This window comes from Epinephelus fuscoguttatus, linkage group LG4, assembly GCF_011397635.1.
Source record: "Epinephelus fuscoguttatus linkage group LG4, E.fuscoguttatus.final_Chr_v1".
Taxonomy (NCBI): Eukaryota; Metazoa; Chordata; class Actinopteri; order Perciformes; family Serranidae; genus Epinephelus; species Epinephelus fuscoguttatus.
The window spans coordinates 2269729-2295584 of record NC_064755.1 but is presented as its reverse complement, the minus strand read 5'-3'; the positions used below and the strand labels follow the sequence as shown (position 1 = coordinate 2295584).

At 40.5% G+C, this 25856-nt stretch overlaps 1 protein-coding gene across 10 annotated transcripts in view; it reads left to right on the top strand.

Annotated features, from left to right (window-relative positions):
• Positions 1–25856, top strand: part of ndrg4 (NDRG family member 4) — a 151170-nt gene that overhangs the window by 109252 nt on the left and 16062 nt on the right. For 8 of the 10 annotated variants that reach the window (XM_049574473.1, XM_049574472.1, XM_049574477.1 and 5 more), the window contains 8 exons: positions 8114–8219; positions 19735–19855; positions 20075–20137; positions 22862–22922; positions 23988–24074; positions 24185–24241; positions 24451–24554; positions 25230–25286. In XM_049574473.1, the coding sequence (XP_049430430.1) occupies positions 8114–8219; positions 19735–19855; positions 20075–20137; positions 22862–22922; positions 23988–24074; positions 24185–24241; positions 24451–24554; positions 25230–25286 (656 nt within the window). Of the gene's footprint in view, positions 1–5190; positions 5389–8113; positions 8220–19734; positions 19856–20074; positions 20138–22861; positions 22923–23987; positions 24075–24184; positions 24242–24450; positions 24555–25229; positions 25287–25856 lie in introns of those variants that run through there. The other 2 variants (XM_049574482.1, XM_049574481.1) reach the window with 1 other exon arrangement.

Genomic DNA, 25856 nt, shown 5'->3' with positions numbered 1-25856 from the left:
ACAAGACAGGAAATGGTGGCATTATTGGAGAAAGTACTAACATACATAACTGTCTAAATGGAAAAAAAAGAGACGAAACCCTGCAGACATAATTTTGATAGAAATGCTCAAAATTCAGTCTTTCTGTAAATGTTAAGAAATTAAATTGACAGTGTCAGTCATCATCGTTCAGTTATGCCTACTCACTTTTGTTAAATCTTAACTTAAATATCTTTCTGATATCAGTATTTTTCAAACTCCTTGCTGCCCATCACTATTTATTGAATACTTGCTGGCAGAAGTTATATGTTAAGACGGAGTAATGCAGAGTCAGCGGGGGGAGAGTTAATCTACTCTGTGGAGAAAAGGGGGACACAGTCACAGAGAGAGAGGAAGGGAAAGCAAAGAGTTGTGTTTCTGTCAACAAGAAAAGGAGGATAGATGTAGAAAGAAAATAGGGACTAGAGGGAGAGAAAAGGGGGGCAGATGGGGCTGGAGTGGCAGGACAAAGGGCCGGACTGCTGAATGACTCCAGAGAACAAAGGGAGTGAGACTCTGTTCTGTGTGTGTGTGTGTGTGTGTGTGTGTGTGTGTGTGTGTGTGTGTGTGTGTCACTGAGATTGTGTGTGTGCGCTGCAATCAGCATGATCGTCACTGTGACACCACTGAAGTCATGTTAATCAGCACGTACACCGCTTCAGGGAACATCCATGTTATATAGTGTTTCAACAGATTATGTTAAGGATTGTCCTTAAAGGGTTGTTTAAAAAAAAGTTACTCTGTATTGACTTTGAATTTATTTCCTGCACATTTAGAACATGAGAGTTTGGCAGTATTTACCTCTTCAGGTGTTGGCAAAGAAAGTCAATTCTTCCTGACATGCTAAAGGATAAAAAATATTTCCTAAATGGCAAGTTCATAATGGGATTGTTGTGTTTTTGCAGAATTTACATGAGGAAAAATAAATATTTTACTGTTACAGTTTACACAGGACTTCACACAAGGCAGCAGCTTAAAGGGATAGTGCACCCAAAAATGAAAATTCAGCCATTATCTACTCACCCATATGCCAATGGAGGCCCTTCAAGAAGTTTTAGAGTCCTCACATCCCTAGCGGAGAGGGTTAGGGTTAGGGTTAAGCGGGGGCAGTGGCTAGCACACCTAATGGCAGACGGCGCCCCAGACTAACGTCCAAGAACACAAAATTGAATCCACATAGTATCTCCATACTGCTCATCCGTAGTGATCCAAGTGTGCTGCAGCTCGACATAAAAAGTTGTTTTCGAAAAACGTCATATGAACTCTGTGTTTAGCCTCACTGTAGCCTGTAGCTCTGACTGCTTCTCTGTGCTCCGCGTTCAAGTGTGCTCGCTTGTGCGCGACCAGTGAAAGCATGAGCTTTGCTTATCCGTGTTTACATCACATGACACGTGCACTACAGGGGGAGACAGCAGTAACCACAGTAGCTAAAAGATAATTTGCACTACGGTCTTTTAGCAAAGGACAGCCCAACATGTCTGAAGACTTTGAAATTGAGGAGAAACAGCATTTGGTGAGCCATATTTGTTTGAGCCCGAGTATACGGACGGAACTCACGGCCATGCTCCACCGGGAAAATCAGCGGCGCAACACGTCTGCAGCACGAGTCCAGTAGCAGCTCGCCCCCCTGTTAATCAATTACAGGTGCGACAACCGATGGGCGCGATGGGGGTTGTTGCACTGTGACGCTACGCTGATGTGACGCTTATGTTTGCAGCCGGTGGAGCCCGGCCATAACCCTCAGCCAGCCGCAGAATACCGGAGTCGAGCACTGGAAACCTGGTGGTGTAGTTGTTTCAAATGCAAAGCAATGCCAACGGGTGAGGAAAGTCTTTGCTGCTCAGACTGGGAATTGGCGATGCCTGCACTTGAGAATCTGGACATCAATACTGACGAGACTGCTGCTCTTCAGAGACTGTGCATCACCGATCACCCTGAGTGTGCACATGTGAACGTGGAGCGCAGAGAAGCAGTCAGAGCTACAGGCTACAGTGAGGCTAAAAGCAGAGTTCATATGACGTTTTTCCAAACAGCTCTTTATGTCGAGCCGCAGCACACTTGGATCACTACGGATGAGCAGTATAGAGACACTTTGTGGATTCAATTTTGTGTTCTTGGACGTTAGTCTGAGGCGCCGTCAGCCATTAGGTGTGCTAGCCGCTCCCCCCCGCCGATCTCCGCAAGGGATGTGAGGACTCTAAAACTTCACCAGGGCCTCCATCAGCATATGGGTGAGTAGATAATGGCTGAATTTTCATTTTTGGGTGCACTATCCCTTTAAAATCAAATATAAAAATAACTCAGATCAACTGTTTCAAGAAGAGATTTAAAATATGATATTGATACTAACACATCAGAGGTATAGCAAGGATCCATTTTCCAATTCCAGTGTTAATTGTTTGTTTATCTTTTGTTATATACCAAAAATATGATTTCAAAAATGCTCTAATCTGTTTTTCTGTTAAACTTTATAATATATTTAAATTAATCATCTTGAACTCCAGGGTATGTAAATGAATTCAGTCAAATGTGATAAAACCACATTTGGCTGTTTGCTTGCAGGCTATAGTAGCAAAGAGGTGTGTGTTTGGATTTTAGTTGACAAAAACTTTGACTTTTCCAAAATCGCATGATTATGTTCTTACATATATACATTTCTTCCCCATCCTCTTCTTCCTGATCTGAAAACACTAGTTAGGGAAGTGTGAGTACGCAATTCCAAAACTCTGAGTGTGAACCATACTGCACTGCACACTACTGCTCAAAAGTTTGGAATCTAATGGAATATTATGCCTATAATGAACAAATGTGTTGCTTTGGCAAAGCTATTCTTCAGACAGTAGAATTAGAAGGTTAGTTGGGGTTAGCACTGTTGAAGCATCAGATGAACATACTGTGGACTGACAAATCACAGTTAAAACCTCTTCAATCTAAAGACTGACTCTGCTGCCAAGGGCTCCCAAAAATGGACTGTCTCAATATTTAGATCCCAATTGCACCAATGTGGATCAATAATGATCAAGGGTCACTGATGCTTTTATGGACTGGAAAACAAATTCAAAACCCAAGTTCCAACAATATTCTGTCTTGTCATGCAACACTGTAAGGACATCAACTAAATGGCAGTGTTAATTTTGACAGGTATTTTAGATTTAGTCTTACTGGTTTTAGTCACATTTTAGGCAACTTTAGGCTTTATCTTTTCTATGTTTTTTTGTTCTTTTTTTGTTTTTTATCTGTAAACTAATCCAGTGAGGCTAAGTCATGTATCAGAAAGTAGAATCAAGATGACAGGTTGTATAAACATTTCATTTTGACATTTTTTTTCTGCAATTGCAAATAATTTCTGCACACTTACAGCTGTCATTTCTCCAGCAGTGTTTGACAGGTTTAAGGGGTGGTTTACAAGCACACACTGATCATCATTTGAAAAGCTCAACATCTCTCTATTTATATTCTCAAAAACTTTGACACCACAAATAAATATTCTGAGACAACTAGGATTTGCACCCAGGTTCATTGTAAACTCTAACTTATCTATCTCACTGTTAAGAAGCAGAAAAATAACTAACAACATTAAAGCCCAAATTCTTTGTTAATCTGCAACATGTTAATGTTGGTAGGTTTAAACTTGTGTCCTCTCACAGAATTGGTGATTAAAAACCAAAATTTTCAGCTCATTCAGAGTAAACTGATCTGAGTTCAGACTTTACTTACAGCACAGATACACTCACAGATAATTGAGTCTCCCACCTGCCTGTCAAACAGCATCAACCCATAAACCTTCTCCTGCAGGACTGAGTGGAGTCCTCCAGCGATCAGCTGTGAAGTCCGGCAGGGGATGGCTGCTTGCTCTGATGCCATTTAGCGGCAAACAAGTGGACTGCTAACAGCCACCACTGTAACTATCAAACTCCACAGATCCATTCAACAGTTCCACCATCCACAGTCAGACACACAGCGGATTATTTACTGCTGAATTACAGCTCACAACTCGCACCAACAGCTGACACTGCTCTGGTGTGATTTTATTTTTTTGGTGGCTAGTGAAACATCCTGGTGCAGACTATTTGCCTGAGTTTACCAGACTGTTGTTCATGGCATTTGAGGATAATTACAAGCACGGCAGTTCTCTGCTTTCACAGTCCAATAGTACACCACAAACATTTTCGTCATGTCCCGTCTTGTCTCGTCAATGAAAATGAAAAATTGCATCTTAGGTTTTATCATCAAGATCTATTTTAGCTTGTAATCATTTCATTTTCATCAGGAAAAAAGGTTGATGAAAAATTTTCATCATAGCTTTTGTCAGCGAAATTAACATGGCTCAATGGAAATTTTAATCATTTCATTCTTTTTCTTTGGGGGCCAAAACTATTTCAAATGTAAATAATACATTTAGTGCGTGAATTACATTGTTTTTACCTCTGTTAAAATAATTATTTTTGAGGGAAAGAAAAAAATCTGTACTTATTACTTTTGAGAAAATGTGTATTCACGCCCACCTTTGAACATTTGAGTAACTGGTCTGTAATGGTGTTTGGCTGGGTGGAGTTTGTCAACAAGCATCTACATGAATGCCAGGACCCAAGGTTTCCCAGCAGAACACTGGATCGTAACAAGACAATCTGTTTTTCACTTCACCTTCCAGGGGTTTTAATGTTTTTGCTGATTGGTGTACACATGCTGCTTAGTATTAATATTAATTGCCTCACAGTTGAAGGAGCTGTTGCAGTAATCACAGCTTGATGATTCTCCTCCGATTCTTGTTAACTGGTGCCCAGCATTTAATGTCCAGGCTTACTGCAGACTCACAGTAGAGGTCTGACTGAGTATTTGGCCTCGTTATGGCTAATTCATGAACAGTGGCTGTTTTTTTTTTGTTTGTTTGTTTTTGCTAAAAGGCTGAAGCAAAACAAGGTCGCTGAGGAAAACAAAAAGACACTGGAGCAAAAATAGATCAAAACTAGAGCAGTAGTGCTGATGAGAGAGAGTGCCTCCAGACCAGGGACTGACAAGACAGCTGACCAATCCTGCACAGGGGAGGCAGCACTCTGAGCAAATCATCTCCAGTCTGCCCCACACCCTGTCTCTGGTGCCTATGGAGTGTGAGGAGAAGGGGGCGGGAGGGGAGGTGGGCAGCAGCTCTGAGCTTAATAGTCTGGGTGGGAGCAATGCAGAGCAGACAAAGACACTGCAGCAGCCTGCAGCATCTAACATCCAACTGTCCATCCTGCAGTGAGTGTTCACCAGGACCTAGTCCCTTAGAACAGGAGAGGCCTGGCTACTCGTCAGCCTGTCTGCACCCTGCTCTTCTTTGTCAGCTGAGAGTACAGTTACTGTGGAGCCATGCCTGAGTGCTGGGACGGGGTGAGTGGAAGTGATGAAAGAATGTATGTTGGACCTGTGTGTGTGTGTGTGTGTGTGTGTGTGTGTGTGTGTGTGTGTGTGTGTGTGTGTGTGTGTGTGTGTGTGTGTGTGATTTGATCATAGAGTGTATAAGTGACCTTATTTCAAACTGGTATCAACAATGACAATTTAAATGTCTTGGTTTTAAACTGCATATTGTTGCCTCTAAATGTTAAATTTGGTTTATTTCTTTGCAATATGGATCCATCTTTTTGTTGGCAGCTACAAGATGTAGCGGTGTTACAGTGATTATATAGAAAATGTTGTGTCATAATATTTGGTATTGAAACAGCAGTGTCAGTGTCTAATGATGGGTCATTCTTTGACTTTGGCACTGCACTGATGCACATACCTCTGCAGATGAACATGTGTGTTTGTGTGTGTGCGGATGTGTAGAGGAAGTGTTAATCCTTCTGCAGTATCATCCATTTTGGCAACCTTGACTCAGATGATTAAAGATGTGTGTGTGTGTGTGTGTGTGTGTGTGTGTGTGAGGAGAGGAGGAGAGAGAAGAGTGCTTTTTGGGTCCTAGGTCAGAATGAAATCAAACAAATCCCACCAATCATGTTACTGTGGAGCATCAGTGTGCTTTTTTGAAAGCTGGATTTCTACTCAGAGATATTGTAAATATCCTCTCTGAAGGTTATGGGGAGCTTGTGCGTTTTAAAATATCTCCTCACATTTACCAAAATGTAGTCACTGGAACAGACGGTGAACAAAGCCCCCGCTGCAGTAACTAGCTCAAATTAGAATGCTGCTTACACATAACACTGATGTTGACGCTGAAACATTAAAGAGATAATCTAGCTGGATTAACGTCTAACTGCTGGGTGCATCACTATCTGATGCCTGTGCATCATAAGTGTTGTTTGTTTCAGTACTGTGAGTCTATGGGAATTATTTAAATCACTCCACTGTGAACAAATTTTGTGTTACAAATAGTTTATTATGGGACGCAGACTGGCAGTAGCAGGATGACAGAGCATCTTTAGTCACCTGTTCTCTCTGTGTCTGTGTTGTTTACGGTGTGATATGCAGAGGAGAGTACTATCATTTGTGTAGTAGATCTCTGGATTAAATTAGAGTGTATAGACTGGAGTGTTTAAAGGCTTCAGCACATTCTACTGCCTAAATCAGGCATAATAATACCAAAACACCACTCTGCTGTGTGTTTGTATTTGTGTGACTGGGTGCCTATATTGCGCAGCACATTGTAACACATACCTCCATTTTGAGTTTGGTCGGCTTTGATCAGTGAGTGCTGACAAAATGTGGGTCATAACAAGAGACACAAGTCAAGTGTTTGAAGTAAGTATGGACCATCAGAAATCTCTACTTTTATTTAATGCTCAATAATTAAACCTTTAAAAAAGGCTGTCCTGCAGACAGCCATGGGGGGTTGTTGTTTGCATAATCCTGGTTAAACAGACCTAAAATAAGAACCATAGTAGCGAGAGCAATTATTCTTTTTGCAGGAGAAAGCGAAGACATCTGTCTTCTGTGTGATCAAGTCATTACATTACCTTACCATACCTTACATAGGTACAAAAACGTAGTATTTTCCCATAATGTCTGTAGGAGACTGTTGTTTGCATAATGCTGTATTGATAAAAAATGAAAACCATAATAGCTGCAACCTTTATTGTTTTTGCAGCAGAAAGCTAGGACTTCTGTCTTTCATGTCATTGTGTTGTACGGTCATGATGATGATGTCATTACGCTACATTACGTGTGGTGCAAAACTGCGTGAAAACACTGTGGCACCAGAAGAGTGCATGATAAATCTATAAAAATGCCTTTTCAGTCTGCTCATGAAAATTAGCATAACTCAAAAAGTAAGCAATGTACATAGGTCAAATAACTTATAGAGCATTTTTCTGTCGGCGTCGGCTTACAGAAAAATGTCATTACTGCAGCACTCTATAGCATGACCAGTTTTGAGTGGCTCCTTCCACATCTTAAATATTCATATTGATTTACTGTAACAATCCCTATTTTGTTTTAACTATTCCAAAGTGTCATCAGGGTAGCAAAATTCACATTAGATGGCATTGATTCTAGCTCTGGGATGTTAGTTTGATCCATTCATTCCTGATTGGTATTTTTCTCCAGTCGACCTGAGTCACAGATGGAATTGACTCCAGATGAACCTTCAGCTATGAATTCTGCTCCAGTCCTACCTACAAGGAGTTTTGTTATCCTCTACATGCTCCTCAGCAGCACTATAGACATTTTTTCACAAATTCAAACCTCCTGCCTCTATTGGACATATAAATGTTTTAAACTTATTTTTTTTCCCTTTTTTTGCCATTAACATTTTACAGTACTTAAAGTCATTTACTGCCACTATTAAGGATACAGTCAGGATTCGCTGGGGTCATAGCTGACACTAACTACTGGTTTCCTGCCGTGTAGCTGAGCCAAAACACCTCTGTCATCCTGCTGTGAAAGCTTCATCATTGCACTGAGGATTGATAAGGAACAGTGCTGCACAGCATGGCTGTTTATGGTAAAGAAGCATTTCACTGGTGTTCAGTAAAAAGCAGGTTTGATAATAATTTCTTACAATGCACAGGCACAATGATGCGCCCTGTCTAACAATGTCAAACACTTGAAATGTTATCAGTGAAACAGCTGATTGTGTGTGAACAGCAGGTAAGTGAAAGTGTGTTTGTGTGTTTCACAGGAACATGATGTTGAGACTCCTTATGGGATGCTGCATGTGGTGATTCGCGGGGCACCCAAAGGAAACAAGCCTGCAATCCTCACCTACCACGATGTGGGACTGAACCGTGAGTATCCATGCAAAATGTGTGTGTGTGTGTGTGTCTGTGTCTGTGTGAATGTGTGTGTGTAGCTTGACAGATGTTCCACACTCTTTGTCAAGGTGTTTCTGCGCTTAACAGAGGTGATTATTGGCTTTTGCGCTGCAACATTCCTTTCTGCCTACACACACACACACACACACACACACACACACACACACACACACACACACATACACACACAAACTGTACAAATAATGGACGTAACTACAGGGACATCACCTATTGGTTTGTGGACATGCCATTTTGAAGCCTTGAGTTCAGCATTTCAGCCATTGCCATTTTGGAATTTTGGAGCAAGAAGTGGGCATATTTGGACAAGAGGGTGGAGCTGTGGAGGAGCAAGGGTTTGATCTGACTGAAAAGCTGAGGACCGTATCAACAGACAGCCTGTAACTCAAAACAGCCCCACCCTTAAATATGCATAACTTTAAGACTTAATAAAATGTAAACAGATGAGCTTGATAAAAATTCACCCCTGTACAGTTGTCATGAAAGTAGAAATTAGCTATAGAGACCAAACTGTTATTTGTACCAGGCTGTAAACATTTCTGCGGGACTGACTAGCTTCTAGAGCCACCCTCAAGTGGCCATTAGAGGAACTGCAGTTTTGGTACTTCAGTGTTGGCTTCATTTTTTTTAGTCCTGAAGGTTGTTACTTGATTTTATGTGTATATATATTTTTATATATACATCTCAATTTAACAAGTTTTTTAATTATTTTAATGACAATACATAATATACAAAAATGCAGTTATGCCTAAACAATAGTAGTACATACAGATTAAATATAAGTGCCGAAAAATACATATGAATTATGAAGAACATCAAATTGAATTAATTATGACAGTTTGTTTTTCTGCCACAGAGAGAGACGTTTGTAGTCAACGTCAACAGCTAATGCACCCAGGGTACCTTGCACGTCATATCTCGATGTGGAAAGTCCATGGTCAAATGCCAATATGTGATGAGGTTGGAGTGAGAATGTGTTGCAAATTTAGAGTTTTACCAAATTTTATCAAATACCTTGATATCCATATTGTGCAGTATTGTAGGTTTTACAATTTATGTTTTCAGAAAAAAATATACAATACTGTAATGCAGCCTTTGAAAATAGGAGACAACACCTATACATGTGTATATATATATATATATATATACATATATATATATATACATATACATACATATATATATTTATATATATATATATACACATATACATATATATATATATACACATATACATATATATATATATATATATATATATATATATATATATACAGGACACCCCAAAAGTTTGGACACACAGTCTCATTCAATGGTTTTTCTTTATTTTCATGTCTATTTACATTGTAGATTCTCACTGAAGGCATCAAAACTATGAATGAACACATGTGGAGTTATGTACTTAACAAAAAAAGGTGAAATAACTGAAAACATGTTTTATATTCTAGTTTCTTCAAAATAGCCACCCTTTGCTCTGATTACTGCTTTGCACACTCTTGGCATTCTCTCCATGAGCTTCAAGAGGTAGTCACCTGAAATGGTTTTCCAACAGTCTTGAAGGAGTTCCCAGAGGTGTTTAGCACTTGTTGGCCCCTTTGCCTTCACTCTGCGGTCCAGCTCACCCCAAACCATCTCGATTGGGTTCAGGTCCGGTGACTGTGGAGGCCAGGTCATCTGCCGCAGCACTCCATCACTCTCCTTCTTGGTCAAATAGCCCTTACACAGCCTGGAGGTGTGTTTGGGCTCATTGTCCTGTTGAAAAATAAATGATCGTCCAACTAAACGCAAACCGGATGGGATGGCATGTCGCTGCAGGATGCTGTGGTAGCCATGCTGGTTCAGTGTGCCTTCAATTTTGAATAAATCCCCAACAGTGTCACCAGCAAAACACCCCCACACCATCACACCTCCTCCTCCATGCTTCACAGTGGGAACCAGGCATGTGGAATCCATCCGTTCACCTTTTCTGCGTCTCACAAAGACACGGCGGTTGGAACCAAAGATCTCAAATTTGGACTCATCAGACCAAAGCACAGATTTCCACTGGTCTAATGTCCATTCCTTGTGTTTCTTGGCCCAAACAAATCTCTTCTGCTTGTTGCCTCTCCTTAGCAGTGGTTTCCTAGCAGCTATTTGACCATGAAGGCCTGATTCGCGCAGTCTCCTCTTAACACTTGTTCTAGAGATGGGTCTGCTGCTATAACTCTGTGTGGCATTCATCTGGTCGCTGATCTGAGCTGCTGTTAACTTGCGATTTCTGAGGCTGGTGACTCGGATGAACTTATCCTCAGAAGCAGAGGTGACTCTTGGTCTTCCTTTCCTGGGTCGGTCCTCATGTGTGCCAGTTTCGTTGTAGCGCTTGATGGTTTTTGCGACTCCACTTGGGGACACATTTAAAGTTTTTGCAATTTTCCCGACTGACTGACCTTCATTTCTTAAAGTAATGATGGCCACTGGTTTTTCTTTAGTTAGCTGATTGGTTCTTGCCATAATATGAATTTTAACAGTTGTCCAATAGGGCTGTCGGCTGTGTATTAACCTGACTTCTGCACAACACAACTGATGGTCCCAACCCCATTGATAAAGCAAGAAATTCCACTAATTAACCCTGATAAGGCACACCTGTGAAGTGGAAACCATTTCAGGTGACTACCTCTTGAAGCTCATGGAGAGAATGCCAAGAGTGTGCAAAGCAGTAATCAGAGCAAAGGGTGGCTATTTTGAAGAAACTAGAATATAAAACATGTTTTCAGTTATTTCACCTTTTTTTGTTAAGTACATAACTCCACATGTGTTCATTCATAGTTTTGATGCCTTCAGTGAGAATCTACAATGTAAATAGTCATGAAAATAAAGAAAACGCATTGAATGAGAAGGTGTGTCCAAACTTTTGGCCTGTACTGTATATATATATATATATATATATATATATATATATATATATATATGTATGTATGTATGTATGTATGTATGTATGTATATATTGCCCTGCCCTAGTGTAGTGGGTGATATTAGAGGGTAGGAACAAAACAACCTTTGTCATGTCAAAGTCTAAAAGCATAGTGCTGACTGACATGCTGTTTGTGCCCTACATGTCAGCACTAAATAAAGGCTGATTGGTCAATAATTTAATAAAGGAAAGAGTAATAGATAAAGTTGTGTCAGAAAGAGGATGGATAGATATGTAGAGAGAGGGAGAGCAGATAAAATCAATGGGAAGGAGAAAGAATGGCTCTGGTGAGAGGCAGCAAAAATAGAAATAAAACGATCAGAGATAAGGAGGCAAATGAAAGGCTTTATGAGAGGTAGTGATGAAATGTAGGTCAGAAAAACAGCCCCATCCTGTGGAGAGAGGTGGGGCGGGGCCAGTGGCACTGCTTTGATGGGTGGAGGTAGGAAAAGGATGGTGGGGGTATGGAGGCCGTGTTACAGGCCAGGGCTGATCTGCGGCTCTGCTGACTACTGGTTTGATTGTTGCTGGTTTTACTGCAGATGTCTGGCTTTTGTTGTCTGCATCACTGCCTTTTTCTGTCCTCTTTCCTTTCTGTTATTAAGCTGATGCTCCAATTAATTTAATAAATTACACAAAGCAACCCAGAGGAGTGAAAAATAAAAAATACAGTAACAAACAAAAAAGAAAAGACATACTGTAGAGTTTGCTCTACTAAAGGATATGATAGAGCAGAAAAGGGATTGTATTTTGCAGCTGCAGCAGAACAGCAGGGCTATTTGTATTCACAGCTGATCACAAAATCACTCGACTGTGGCGCACAATCACACAGGATGGAGAAGAGCAAGGAATGAAGGAAAATACAAAAACATGGAAAGGAGAATTGGTAGGGAATTTATTGTTCCATTAAAAATGACTCTTAATCAGCAGTTGAGACGTCAGTCCATCAGTCCCTCCATTAAAGACACAAAAGTACAGAAACGAAATGAACAGGAGGGAGGGTTGAAAATAGAAAATTAAATGAAGAGAAAGAGATTGGAAATGTGTGACAAAGAAAAAGAGAGGCAGATAGAATGAGGTAAGAAGTAGAAAAGAGGTCAAGGAGCAGAAACGGAGAGGGGTGATATGAAGAGACTAAACAAAGAGAGGAAAAAGTAGGCCATGGAGTCAGCAGTAGTGCAGACTGTGAGTGCTAACTGATAACTCAGTGGGTACTGATGAGAACATGGGAGAAAGGATGCCGCAGTAGCTCGCCTGGTAGAATGAGCATCATTAAAGCTGAGTCCATGCCACAGTGGTCCAGGTTCAAGTCCGGCCGAGACTGCATGTCAGACAAAAACCCATCCATCACTCCAAGCTGCCTCCTTTCAAGCACTCAGGACTGCTTCCTTGTTTGCTCTCATCAACGCATTGGTTACGTGATCACAGCCTTTTTTGAAAATACATGGAATATTTAAAAATTTGGGTACATTGCTTTTCGTAGGAGAACATAAAAAAAAATTGTGAGCACAGCCTGATGTAAATAATGTAAAATTACGAAGGTTAGTGTTAGACAAGTTATCGTGGCTAGGTTTAGGACAAGAAACATGGTGAGGATGTATCTTAAAAGGACTTCAAGTTCACACTCATTCAAACAGCCTGCAAACAAACAGCGGACTTTCACCCAGGAGACAGCAGTTTTTTTTCTGTACATTATTCGAGAAGACAACGCAAGTAACGAGCATAAATTGAAACGCCATCCTTGAACATTCAAAACTGAAACAGGAGGTTACCCAAAGCATCATGGTTACATGTTTAGGGCCACTGACCAAGTGTCAGTATAATGAGTTGGAAATGAGAATGCGTTGAGTTGTCATGCAAATCAGGCCGTTTAACTAACAGAGCTCAGTCAGAGCCCGAGGAGTAAACAATGTTGCTGTGTGGTTTCACCGAGTCTGACATGCATGGGCTGAAAGTAGGCCAACTGCAGAGGCAGTAGGAGGAGGGCAAATACAGAGCTGACATCCATTATACATGTAGCTATTTCAGAATGCAATGTTACGATTTTTTTTATTCAACTTCAGGAAATAGAGCTCTAAATGTTGAGAAAAATCCTCAGTGGGTTGCTCTCAAAATAAATCTGTTTTTTAAGAAAGGCAACAAAAGAGATAATGTTGCAGGTGTAAATAAAGTCTCTTGTAGCACCCCTTCATTTAAGAATGAGATTAATGACAATGAGGAAACACATGCACAAGGGCTGTCAAATGTTTTTTTTTTTTTTTTTTTTTTTTTTTGAAATTGTGATTAATCGCCGAATTTCAGTAGCTAATTATGATTAATCACATTTCTAATCGCAGCTTTAAAACTCCATTAGGTCCATATTAACAAGGTGAAGCAATTCTTACCAGAATGTCTTGATTGGCAATCAAATTAATGCAAAGAAATTTACTTTATGATCTTGACTTTTAGATGTATTTCTTTCAAATCAGTGCTACACTGCTACAACGTGGTCTGAAACCATGACAGTAAGACATATGACTGGTCACAAGATGCCAACCTGAGGTCATCCCCTAATACATGATAGACTTGTGTGTTTGTGTCGCTCTACAGTTACACCTCCAAAACACTAGTCAGTAATGGGGTTTCTGTGAAGTGTTGTAAAGTCTGACTGATTCAAAACTAGTGCTGCACGATTTGATTAAAATGTGCGATTGAGATTATGGTGGACAACATCGCGATTTGCGATTGTGATTACAATATAATAAATAAATGGTATCATGGGTCTTCTTGCTTGATTCAGTGTTTCCCCTACATTATATTAGGGGGGCACTGACCTGACCTGACATAGTTATTGTTATGGACAGTGTAAATAACCATCAACAGACTGCTGTTATGCACAGTCAAACATGCTGCTCACACAGCAGCGCAGCACGGCACTGTACACACACTCAGTTGCCTGTGTTGCGTTCAGGCGTTGTCACGTAAATGACAAATTCAGCAAGTGAATAGGCCGTAACACAACACAGCAGCATGTCAGGTGGGCCGAGCCCGAGCAAAATTGTTCAGTTTTTCATTTGTTATTACATAGTTTTTTATGGAGTACATGATTTCCCCGTGTCTCTTTGAGGTCTTGTTGTATAGCGTGACACTTACAAATGTTTGCGTAATTGTGCTTTGTTGTTTTTTGAGGCCCTGGTGGCTTTCAGTTGTCTCTTTGTCTTTAACGTTACTTGGCTTGACTTTCTCTCGCGTGCATTCTTTCTTCATGCTTCATTCTTCCTACTTTTCTCAAGACCTGAAATAGATTGGTTGTGTTGCTGCGGGACATGGCGACTTTAACTTTTAAACTTTCACACAGCACGTCTTTCTGTTCAACGTCGCTGTACCTTAATCCAAAGTATCACCATATAATATATGCATTTTTATCGCCACCAACTCAGCCTGTTCATGGTCATGCTCATGCTCTTCTTCAGAGTCTATGTTGGTCATTGCTGCACGCCGGGTGGTCAGGTGACCATATGTGCTGCACACACCAGGATAGCTTGTGGGCGTGATGTCAACAAACTCCACACACTACAGCAGAGGTAGTCATGTTCACAGACACACACATTAACATTTATTTACATTAAATTGCAAATCGCAGCCTTTTGTGCAGTTATGTAATCACACAGCCAGACATTGTGATAGCAATTGCAATTAGATAAATCATGCAGCACTATTCAAAACACACCTAAAACACACATTAAACACGGCTTAATAGAGAACATTTCAAACACAAGTACATAAACTGGCTTCATTATAACTCGCAGGATTCACAGACAAACCACTTGTCATTTACTGGACACATTTCCCCCAAAAATCCAACATGCTAATTTTATTAGCACAAGCCTTTGGCATTTTATATTGTATCAATTAGCTTAGCAGCTAGCAGAGTTTTCCTCTACCTATATAAATCCAGGATAAATCACACACTGGACTTAAAATGCAGGTCTGCAGTCAGTTGCCAGCCATTTAGCAAGCGCTGTAGTAAACTCCTTGGATTTTGTGTCATCCACAGGTCTGTGGCGATAGGTGGTAGCTCAAACTAGCAGCAAGATAACAGCATGTGATTACTGCGATTAAAAAAAAATGCCATAAAAAAGTGATATATGCGGACCTTAATGTCATTGCAACTATCATGTTAACGCTAACAACCATAATACACTGAACAAAAATATAAACGCAACACTTTTGTTTTTGCTCCCAAATCTAAAATATTTTCTATACACACAAAAGATCATTTCTCACAAATATTGTTCACAAATCTGTCTAAATCTGTGTTAGTGAGCACTTCTCCTTTGCCGAGATAATCCATCCCACCTCACAGGTGTGGCTTATCAAGATGCTGATTAGACAGCATGAATATTGCACAGGTGTGCCTGGGCACCGCCCAGAACGATTGTGATTGGTTGAAAGAAATACAAGCAGCTGGGGCGTTTTTTTCTCCAATCTTAAAGTGAGAGTCGGCCCAACCAGACCTTTCTTTTCTTGAGAAAGGTCTGGTGAGCGAGACTAATCCCCATAGACCCTCATGTTAAAATACCCAATTTTACAGCAGAAATAAACATTTTTACAGCCTGGTACAGATAAACACTTAAGGTCAGGTCAGATAATTTCTACATTCATGACAACCGTACGGGGAGTGAATTTTTATATAACTCCCCTGTTTAGAGGGGAGTTATATAGAAGGCCAAAAGTTACACATATTTAAGGGTGGGGACTCTTGAGTGACAGGCTTTCTGCGAGACATCAATACAGTCTATGATTCATATCCAACTCTTGCTCCTCCACAGCTCCACCCTATTGTCCAAATATGGTCACTTAAATACCAAACTGGAGGCTTCAAAACAGCACTCCACAAACCATTGGGTGACATCATGGTAGCTACATCCATTATATATACAGTTTATTCATACAGTCTATGATTCTGTCGGCATTTCTTTCAGTGTATTATTGCTTACTAGCTCACAAGGGTTAGGGTTGGATTGACACAAGCTACAGCATTTAAATTAGAAAGCTTTGAAGGTGCAATGTACATGTCTTTTACTCTTGACAGAGCTAGGGTAGCAGTTCCCTGTGCTCAAAGTCTTCGTGCCAAGCCAGGCAAAATGACCAAAACATCCTCCTGTACTGAACAAACAGAAGTGAAATAATAATTACTTATTATTACTTATTACATGTAGATGACAACTCTATAAAACATATCTGAAATATGTTTGATCACTCTTTAAACAGGAGACAGCATGTTTGTACACAGAGATGGCAACGGTTCATATGATATCCTACAAATTTGTGCCCCACAAATGATGTTACATCCTCTACCTACAGTTACGTAATTAACGTTAAGTTACAGAAGTTAGGTTTAGGCAATAAAAGTTACTGAGGTTAGGTTTAGGAAAAGAAACATGATGAGGATGTATCTTAAAATAACTCAAAGTTCACTCAAAGTTCATACAGATCCGAACACCTGACGCCAGGGGAAAGTCCAGGGCCAATGTCCGTTTTTTTGTGATCCATCCACCACCCCATCCTGCCTCCTTACAAGACTGCTCGGAACTGCGTCCTTGTTTAACTCCTGTCAGCGCATTGGCCATGTGATTACAGTTTTATAAAATACCTCTATTTTCACAGGAAATGTATAGTTTCTGCTCATTACATAGTAAAGAAAAGCACCTGGTTATGTATAGAAAATAAGCACGGTTGATACTAACGTAATTTAACCTCACATGATATACATCAGTACCCCAGCATGCTACACATAGCTTATTACTTTGTTAAAACAACTCAACTGTCTTTTGGTTTCACATGGCAAACAAACAGCCAACCCGGTCTCATTCCGAAGTTGTTGATAACTGGCACTTGGTCAATGACTTCTGGTGTCAGATACCAATGGCCGGGACAAAAACAAAACTGGCAAAAGTCTGAGTAGGGAGTGGTGGTGGACGGGTCCAACAACCACCAACTTTCACCCGAGAGGCTGGTGTTCACTTCCCCTAAGATTGTATGCCAAACCCTGTTCTTTTGTCCTAAAACCAGCCACGTACTTTTGTTGCCTAAACCCAACCTTGTGTGTGTGTTGGCTAAATGTAACCATGTATGTTTGTTTTTAAAGGTAAAAAACTTAAATTCACAATGTTGTGCCGGCATAGTACATTTATTTTTAGAGTAGAGTATGCAAACTGTACATTTCCTGTGAAAATGGAAGTGTATTTTGAAAACAGACAATGCATGTAACAGGCTGAAGTTGACATTGCGTCCCAGAACGTCAACAACCAATGCAGCTAGGGTACCTTGCACATCATATGTCGATGTGGAAAGTCCATGATCATACGTCGATATATGACAAGGTTGGAATGAGAATGTTTTGGAACAGCAGACTCCTGGGCAGTGCTGGGGAAGTTACTTTTAAAAAGTAGTGTTTGCTTGTTACTTGTTACTTCTTAAAAAAGTAATCCCTTACTTTACTTAGTTACCCTTTGTGAAAAGTAACTTTTTACGTTACTCGTTACTTTTACGTTACTTTTATGGTGCTTGACTTTGGGTAGAACCCCATCTCATGTCCTAAATGTGAAAAAATCCGAGTTTCCCACTGGTATTTACCACTTTGGTGATAAAATAAAGATTAAAGAGTGAGAGTTAATTTGTGTTAACTAGGCTACATGAATTTGTTACATGACAGATTACTACTACTAATAGCCTATTTGCCAGACCTGCTGCATCACTGAATGAGGAAAATATTAATATTCACAGACACTATCTTTGAACAAATAGCGTCATATTCATGAATAAATCATTTTCTGTTCTGTTACGTGTGTAACTGTGAGACTGTGTTTGTGTAATAGACTCATACTTCGCAGTAAGCTACAGACCTGCACGAATAAATTAATTCATTTTCTCTTCTGGTATGGTATGGTAGGTACTTTATTAACCCCTCAGGGGCAAATTTCAATGTCACAGCAGCAATTTAAAATACACAAAATAGGAGCTGCTGCAACAGGCTGCTGTTCACACAGCGCCAGGAAGGTAGGCAGGTTATGATTGTTCTGTTTCTGTTAACACAATGCTGCATTTTATTGATGTTTTGGGGGTCGTTTGATTTCCTTTGAGGTTCCGGGGTCGTATGTTGCCAATGTCTGAGGTCTGACTAGCGAGGTTAACATTACATTAAACAACACTTACCCAGCCATACAAGTGCAGTTCGCTGTCAGTATATAGTTGGTCGACTTGTTCAGAATCGCCCAGGTCTTATGCATTAGTTAACGTTACTGTTTTGTGTCCTTGTCGCTGGCTCGGCAGTACTTCGGTCCGTAGAGCACAAAAACCATCAGATAAATCCCGGTATTCAATATCTTGGACATGACCGCAAAGTACAAAATTATACACATCAAGAGTTTTTCATGCGTATAAACGCTGGGTTTCTCCACAAGATATAAAAAAATGTCCGGCCACTGTAGCTTAGGCCATTTCGTTGGGTCGGAAACCTCACTCCGTTGCTAATTGTTAGCTTATTACAATAAGCTAACCTGTCTTCGGTTGACAAACTGTTAAAATAATCCGAAGAGGCGTGTTTATCTTCCATATTCCTCATACGATTCTTGATTTTGGCGCTCCTGTCTGTACTGTTGACATGGCAACTGTCACAGTTCCTGCCTAGTGCGCAGCTGAGGCAGACAGGCAGTGTCACCATCAAATCTGTCCCCGGGAAAAGTAACGTTGTGCCCAACTGACAAAGTAACTACGTTCCTTTACCATATTTTCAGTAGTAACGCGTTACACTACTTTTTACCCAATAAAAGTAGTTACGTTACTGTAACGTGTTACTATGTAACGCATGATTGCATGCTGGATCATGATTTGATCCATTCAGTCTGATAATATTTGGAAAGTCTAGAAGAACTGCATGATTAAATCATTTTATTCCCATTCAGGTTAGCGCAGTGCTAAACCAGAAGTGAACCACTTGGCTGTGTTCGGCCGCGTTCGGCCATGCTCGACCGCCATGAGTCTCTAGTGCACTTGCTCTATGAGCCCCACAATGCGGAATATCTGGGTAATTTAATACTGCGGAAATAGCAATATTTTTGGCTTCATGCAACACCATGAGCAACTTTCATATAAATGAACAGGGCCCCACCTCAAGTGCTATATCCAATAATTATACCGCTGCAAGAGGTGCTTTTATATGTCATTATCTAAAGCCCAGATCACTGACAAAACAGCACTATCTGACAAGTTGGGAACGAGAATGGGCTGATTAGATTTGTCACAAGGAGTCTTTGCCTTCTCCTTCTGGCACAGTATCAGTTGTACAGATGGTCACCTTCAAGGTCTACAGTGTAGTGCATATGTAATGTGATCACATTCTTCTGCTCTCATGCCTCCATCCTTTTCTCCTCCCTGCCCTGCCCTTCTTACTCCCTCATATGTCTCCCATCCTATCTCCCTATTCTCTCACCCAATGCTACCTCTGCTTATTTCCCTTCTCCCCTTGCTCTCCCACAGACAAGCTGTGCTTCAACACTTTCTTCAATAACGAAGATATGCAGGAGATCACCAAGCACTTTGTGGTTTGCCACGTTGATGCCCCGGGACAGCAGATTGGAGCGCCACAGTTGCCACAGGGGTACAGAATGCACACACACACACACACACACACACACACACACACACACACACACAGGATTGGTGTATGAATGAATAGATAATACTGTAATAGTTTGAAGAATCCATGAGTAATTTGAATGCATTACAATTCTAAGTAAACACAGATGATTTGAATGCATTGATGACACACAGCATGTGAAGCAGTGATGACCAGAAGTTGTGTCCTTTCTCTCCACAGGTATCAGTACCCTACTATGGACCAGTTGGCCGGGATGCTGCCCACTGTGGTGCAGCACTTTGGGTTGGTGCTTTCAAATGACACATATTCCATATTTATTCACAGAGCCAACACAGCCAGTGTTTTATAAGAGCCATCTGCATGGGTGTCTTGTTTTCCTTATACTGTACAAGCTGGCAAGGATGAGCAAAAACTATCCATTACGCCTGTCCCCTTTGTGTTATATACAAAAGTATCATTATTTCTGTTCAGTTTTTCCCTTTAACAACAATGCTTTTAATCATTTTAATACATTGAAAATGATTGTAAGTATGCACTTCCAGTTCAGTTAATAAGGAATTGCTGACAAACAAATTAATTAGAAATAAAACAAAACCAGTCAACACTTGTGTAAATTAGCCAGGTTCACCTTATTTTCTGAGGCATTTGTGTGTATGTGTAACCAGCATGTTCTCATCCCAAGTCATTACATATCAATCAATCAATCAATCAATCAATCAATTTTATTTATAAAGCCCAATATCACAAATCACAATTTGCCTCACAGGGCTTTACGCTGCTTTGTCAGTGGACTTTCACTGAAAAACTGAAACATTGTTTGGCTCTACATTCATATGGGAAGTGAACAGGGGCCTCCTTGGTGAAAGTCTGGGGTTTTTCGGACCTGTTCCCAGGGCTGCCCCTGACCAAAATGGGGCCCGAAGTGAAATTTTATTTGGAGGCCCCCATCCCAAATGTATCATAGATACAAAATGACCGTACAACAACTTGCCATTTAACTTGACAACCTTTATTGGCAATAACAAATGTACTGTAGATACAGTAGTTTGGCTGTATGAGTCAAATAAAATAAAAAATTAAAATAAATAAAGAAATAAATATTAAATAAAAATAACTTCAAACTGAAATAAATAAATAAACAAATCTGAGTCACAAATAGCCATCAATTACTAATCAAAAGAAAGTAACTTCCACCACCTCAATCCCCCACCCTTGATTAAACACTGAAAATAAAATAAAAGAGGGAGACAGGTTTTTCCTATTTAATCTTATTTTGTTATATTTCTCCCTCTCCCCTCTCTGGAGGCTTCCAATCTCCCTCAGCCCTCCGCCTCACCCACCTTAATTAAACACTGAAAACATAAATAAAATACAGAGACATTCTTTTCTATTTTCATCTTATTTAGCTATATTTCTCCCTCTCCCCTCTCTGGGAGCATCCGACCTCCCCCCCGCACATACCCCCGAGGCTCGGGTCTCCCCCTCCGTGGAGCCCACCCTCCCGTCGCCGCACATACTCCTGAGGCTCTTTTGGACGACATGTCGACAACTCTTCACCTGCTGCAGCTCTGCAAGTGCCTGCCAGTGCACCCCTCTTATTGTTCAGATGTGGAGTACTGTCAATCCTTGCAGCGACGCACGGGCGGTCAGGTCTCTTCTCTCCTTCCTTGATTTTACGCATGTGCGCATCCATTGCGCATATGCGCAAATGCATCCCCTCGCGCAAAATGTGGCCCCCCATGGAAGATGAGGCCCTACACACAGCGCGTGTTCTGCGTTAAGGGAGGGGTGGCCCTGCCTGTTCCCCACTCCACCCACGCGTCCTGTAGGGAGTTCAAGCTCCTTATATTACATCCTTATTGGCAGCGTTTCAAATCGATGCCATCCAGTGGCATATCATACCACTGTGACGGGGACCGTCCAGCTGACCGGCAGCAAAAGGTGGTTTTTGAGCATCACTGACATAGCAGTGGGATTTGATGACTTTGAAATGAGAATGGAGTGTGGCATTGTCATGATTGGATGGCTACATTGTCAGCCAAGCTCCTCACAACCCCACCTGGTAATCTATGGATCACACTATATCATCATCATGATACCTGTGCTGAGAGTTTTTACTTTCAGATTCAAGAGTATCACATCTGACTTGACTTAGGACTGGACCTGTCTTAACTAAGGACTCTACTTGACAAAGCCTGTGACTTGACTTTCCGAAGAACAATTGATTTGGGACTTACTTGAGACTAAGACCAAATGACTTGAGTCACATCTCTTTCAGCCAAATATTATGTGGAGACGTTTCTTGCCAACAAGATGTAATTTTAAAGCCATTTATGCTCTCTTTACATATGAAAATAGTCACATCTGTTTCAAACCTTGTAAATGTCACTGCCCTCATACTTCCATGCGTCCTTTATGACAGCATAGAGACAGCCAATAGATGGCACTAGAGGGTGTAGTCTAAAGCCTAAATAATATGAGGTGACGGTGCAGGAGGTTGCCATATTGTACGTTTATGGAGAGCAGTGGTCTGTTCGGCCATTATACGCATCCCAACATGTGGACGAACAATTATTTTCACTATATTATTGATTCAAACTGTACGCCATTATTTAAATTTTTTTTGTTGTCTCCTACAGTCATACCTTGCTTGAACTACACTGCCTTAATGATCTCTGGTGGTATCTGTAAGCTTTCAGAAAATGTGCACAAATACAGTGAAATGAACACAGAGTACTGACAGAAGGCTCCATCCGCCTCCATATCTAACATTAAGCATAAATGAGCCCTTAGTCTGGACATGCACCATCAGCCACAGCTGAGATACTTGGCTCTGCATGAGCATGAGTTCTAACTTGTGCTGTCAACAATGCAATTTTGTAACATTGTGTAGGCGCACCAGACAACACAGTCAGAAATCTTGTATCCAAGTACACTCTACACATATAACTATTTACAACAGTGTATTATTACTTATTTAAAATATCTCTAATGGGTCTGTTTTAGATTCAAAAGCATTGTTGGGATCGGAGTTGGAGCTGGAGCTTACATTCTGGCCAAGTTTGCTGTAAGTCACTTCCTTTTTCTCCTACCTGCTGTACTGCTCTTTTCAGAATGAGTACTGGGTTTAAAGGGATAGTTTGGATTTTTTGAAGTGGGGTTGTATGGGTAACTTACCCATTGTTGCTGTACTGCATGCAGGAGATGTCAGTCGGCATGCCGCCAGTTTGGAGAAGCAGGCTGGAGTCCAGGGAAGGGAAGCTAAGCAATGTACTGCTGTCAGGGTCAGCAACAAAACATTCTTTGAACAACCAAAAAAAAGTCCCTCCCAAAAGAATCAATATCTGTTTAAGTGTATGCTATATTCAGAGTACTTTCACCGCTTTATATCTCCATCAGACAGCTTCTTCTGACAGGGACGCCATTAACAGCTTCAGTTTCCTATCTATGCTTTTGTCAAAGCCACCAGACTCTATTGAGAAAAACAGTAATTTTTAACACACTGGACACAGGAGCTGCTGGTTGACTGCAGCTTTAATCAGTTAGCTAGTTTGTGTTATTGTGTGACTTTGTTAAATCTGAACTAATCCTTTTAAATGTAAAAGTCATAGTCACACATACAGAATAACTATTAGAGGCAGTGGTAGACCAGCAGCTCCTGTGTTCAGCAATGTTAAATCACTGTTTTTCTCAATGAAATCTGGCACTGAAGAGAGCGATGTAACAGCTTCATGTTCCGATTGGAAATCACCATCTGACATTCAGGTAAAACAGTGAAAATATTCTTAATGTACCAAACATTTAAACTGATGCTGATTTTTTTTTTTAGGTGGGATCTTCTTTAGGTGGCTAAAATATGTTTTGTTGCTGGCCCCTCCACAGCAGTACATTGCTCAGCTTCCATGTCAGACTCCAGTCTGCTTCTCCAAACTGGGGGCGTGCTGACTGACATTTACTGTATGAAATATACTGTCTATGGATAATTACCCCATACCCCACTTCAAAAAAATGATCTATCCCTTTAATATTCAGATATTCAGGGTATATATTTTCGAGCAGTGCTTTTTGTTAAAGCATGCTAACACTGAATACAAGGCTGGTCTTGCATGTGTTTTATGTCCTCTGCTCTCAGCTCATCTTCCCTGACCTGGTAGAGGGTTTGGTTCTGCTCAACATCGACCCCAACGGCAAAGGCTGGATTGACTGGGCTGCCTCTAAGGTACCTGTCTACTACTGTATACTAATGTTTCAAGTGGGCACACAAACACTTACAAATGCTGCTTTTTATCACTTCTTACAATAACATTCTCCCCCCTGTCTTTCACCCAGCTGTCAGGTCTGACCAGCGCTCTGCCAGATACTGTGCTGCCACATCTTTTCAGCCAGGTAAACTTAGGGTTTCGGGAATTAAATTGGACAGCAATTGTTGGTTTGATAACTATTCCAGTTTTCCTCATTCTCTTGTACTTCTCAAAATTATGATAAACAAGGCAAGGAAAAATGGCATTCCTACTATTCCAATCAAAGACTATATTGAGGAAGTCCAAAGATGTGTTACAGGCAGATTTTGAGCCAGTTTGTGTGTTTGTCTGCAGGAGGAGCTGATGTCCAACACAGAGCTGGTGCAGAGCTACCGGCAACAGATCAACAACACCATCAACCAGTTCAACCTGCAGCTTTTCTGGAACATGTACAACAGGTGGGGTAGAGAGGTACAGTTTCCTACCTACCCATGATTATTTCAATCTCCTGCAACAGGTCGCATGCATAACTGTCATCGAAACGACACATCTGTGCTGTCCGTGATCCGGTCTTACTGGCTGTCCCTTTAAAAAAGATATCATTTTGGCATTGTTACTACCTCTGATGCTTAGGGGGCTAATGTCAAAGGGGGCTAATGTCAAACACTGTACTGTCTATTTCATTACTTGTAAATGTATTAAAAGGTGGAAAACTAGAATGTAGTATGAGTGTTATGTAGGCTTTATCAGGGTTGCTTGTGATAGCTTGTGAAGTGTAAGTGTGCTTTAAAAATGTCATAAAATAAGTCAAAGTATAGTGTGTAATTAAAAATGGCATAATATTTCATAAAAAAGTTATAGTATTTCATGTCATAAAGATGTCAAAAAATATAACAGTAGCCTATGTCATAAAAGGTCAATGTGGACCCCAAACATATGACGGCTCAGTCATCAAAACTTTGAGAACCCCTGACCTATACAGAACGGTGAGGCGGAAAAACGATGTGAAATTCCTGCCTTGAAGAGACGGTGTAAAAGGGACTTATCTATCAATACAACATACACACAAGCACACACGCACAAAAACACATGAGCACTTTATCCTATAGTAACATTAATGATATCTCTTTCAGTCGGAGGGACCTGGAGATGAATCGCAGTGGGACAGTGCTTAATGCCAAGACCCTGAAGTGAGTCTGTAGACACAGTGTCATTATACAACCAATTTATTCTGTTGCTTTGCATCTTCTCACCATGCAGAAATACCTTCTTTTGGCACAGCCTAGATACATTTTTCAGCTTTATTGTCAAGTTTAAAACATTTGTTTAAAAAATAATCCAAAAGTATTCAAATGAAATAAGTTATATTATTTTGATAAGCAGTATTGGGCAAGTTTGGATGTGTGGATCAGTGTGGAGTATTTTGTTACTGTTAAAACGTGATATATTACTGTAATGTGTTACCCCCAACACTCATGATCAAGTAATTGAAATACTTTAATCACTAACATTTTTAAAAGGGTAACTAGTAATATGTAATCTGTAATCTATTACAGTATTTCAAAAGTAACCTCCTCAACACTGACTAAATATAATATTTGGCAGGTTTGTACTGTTGAATATTAAGACATCACCTTTTTCCTGTTTTGTGGAATTCTATAAACTAAACAAGAAATGGATGAACAAAATAACAATAAGCAGAATCATACCAATACTCAAAATAATCAGGCCTGTAACACCATTCTAATTTAAGTCAGAAT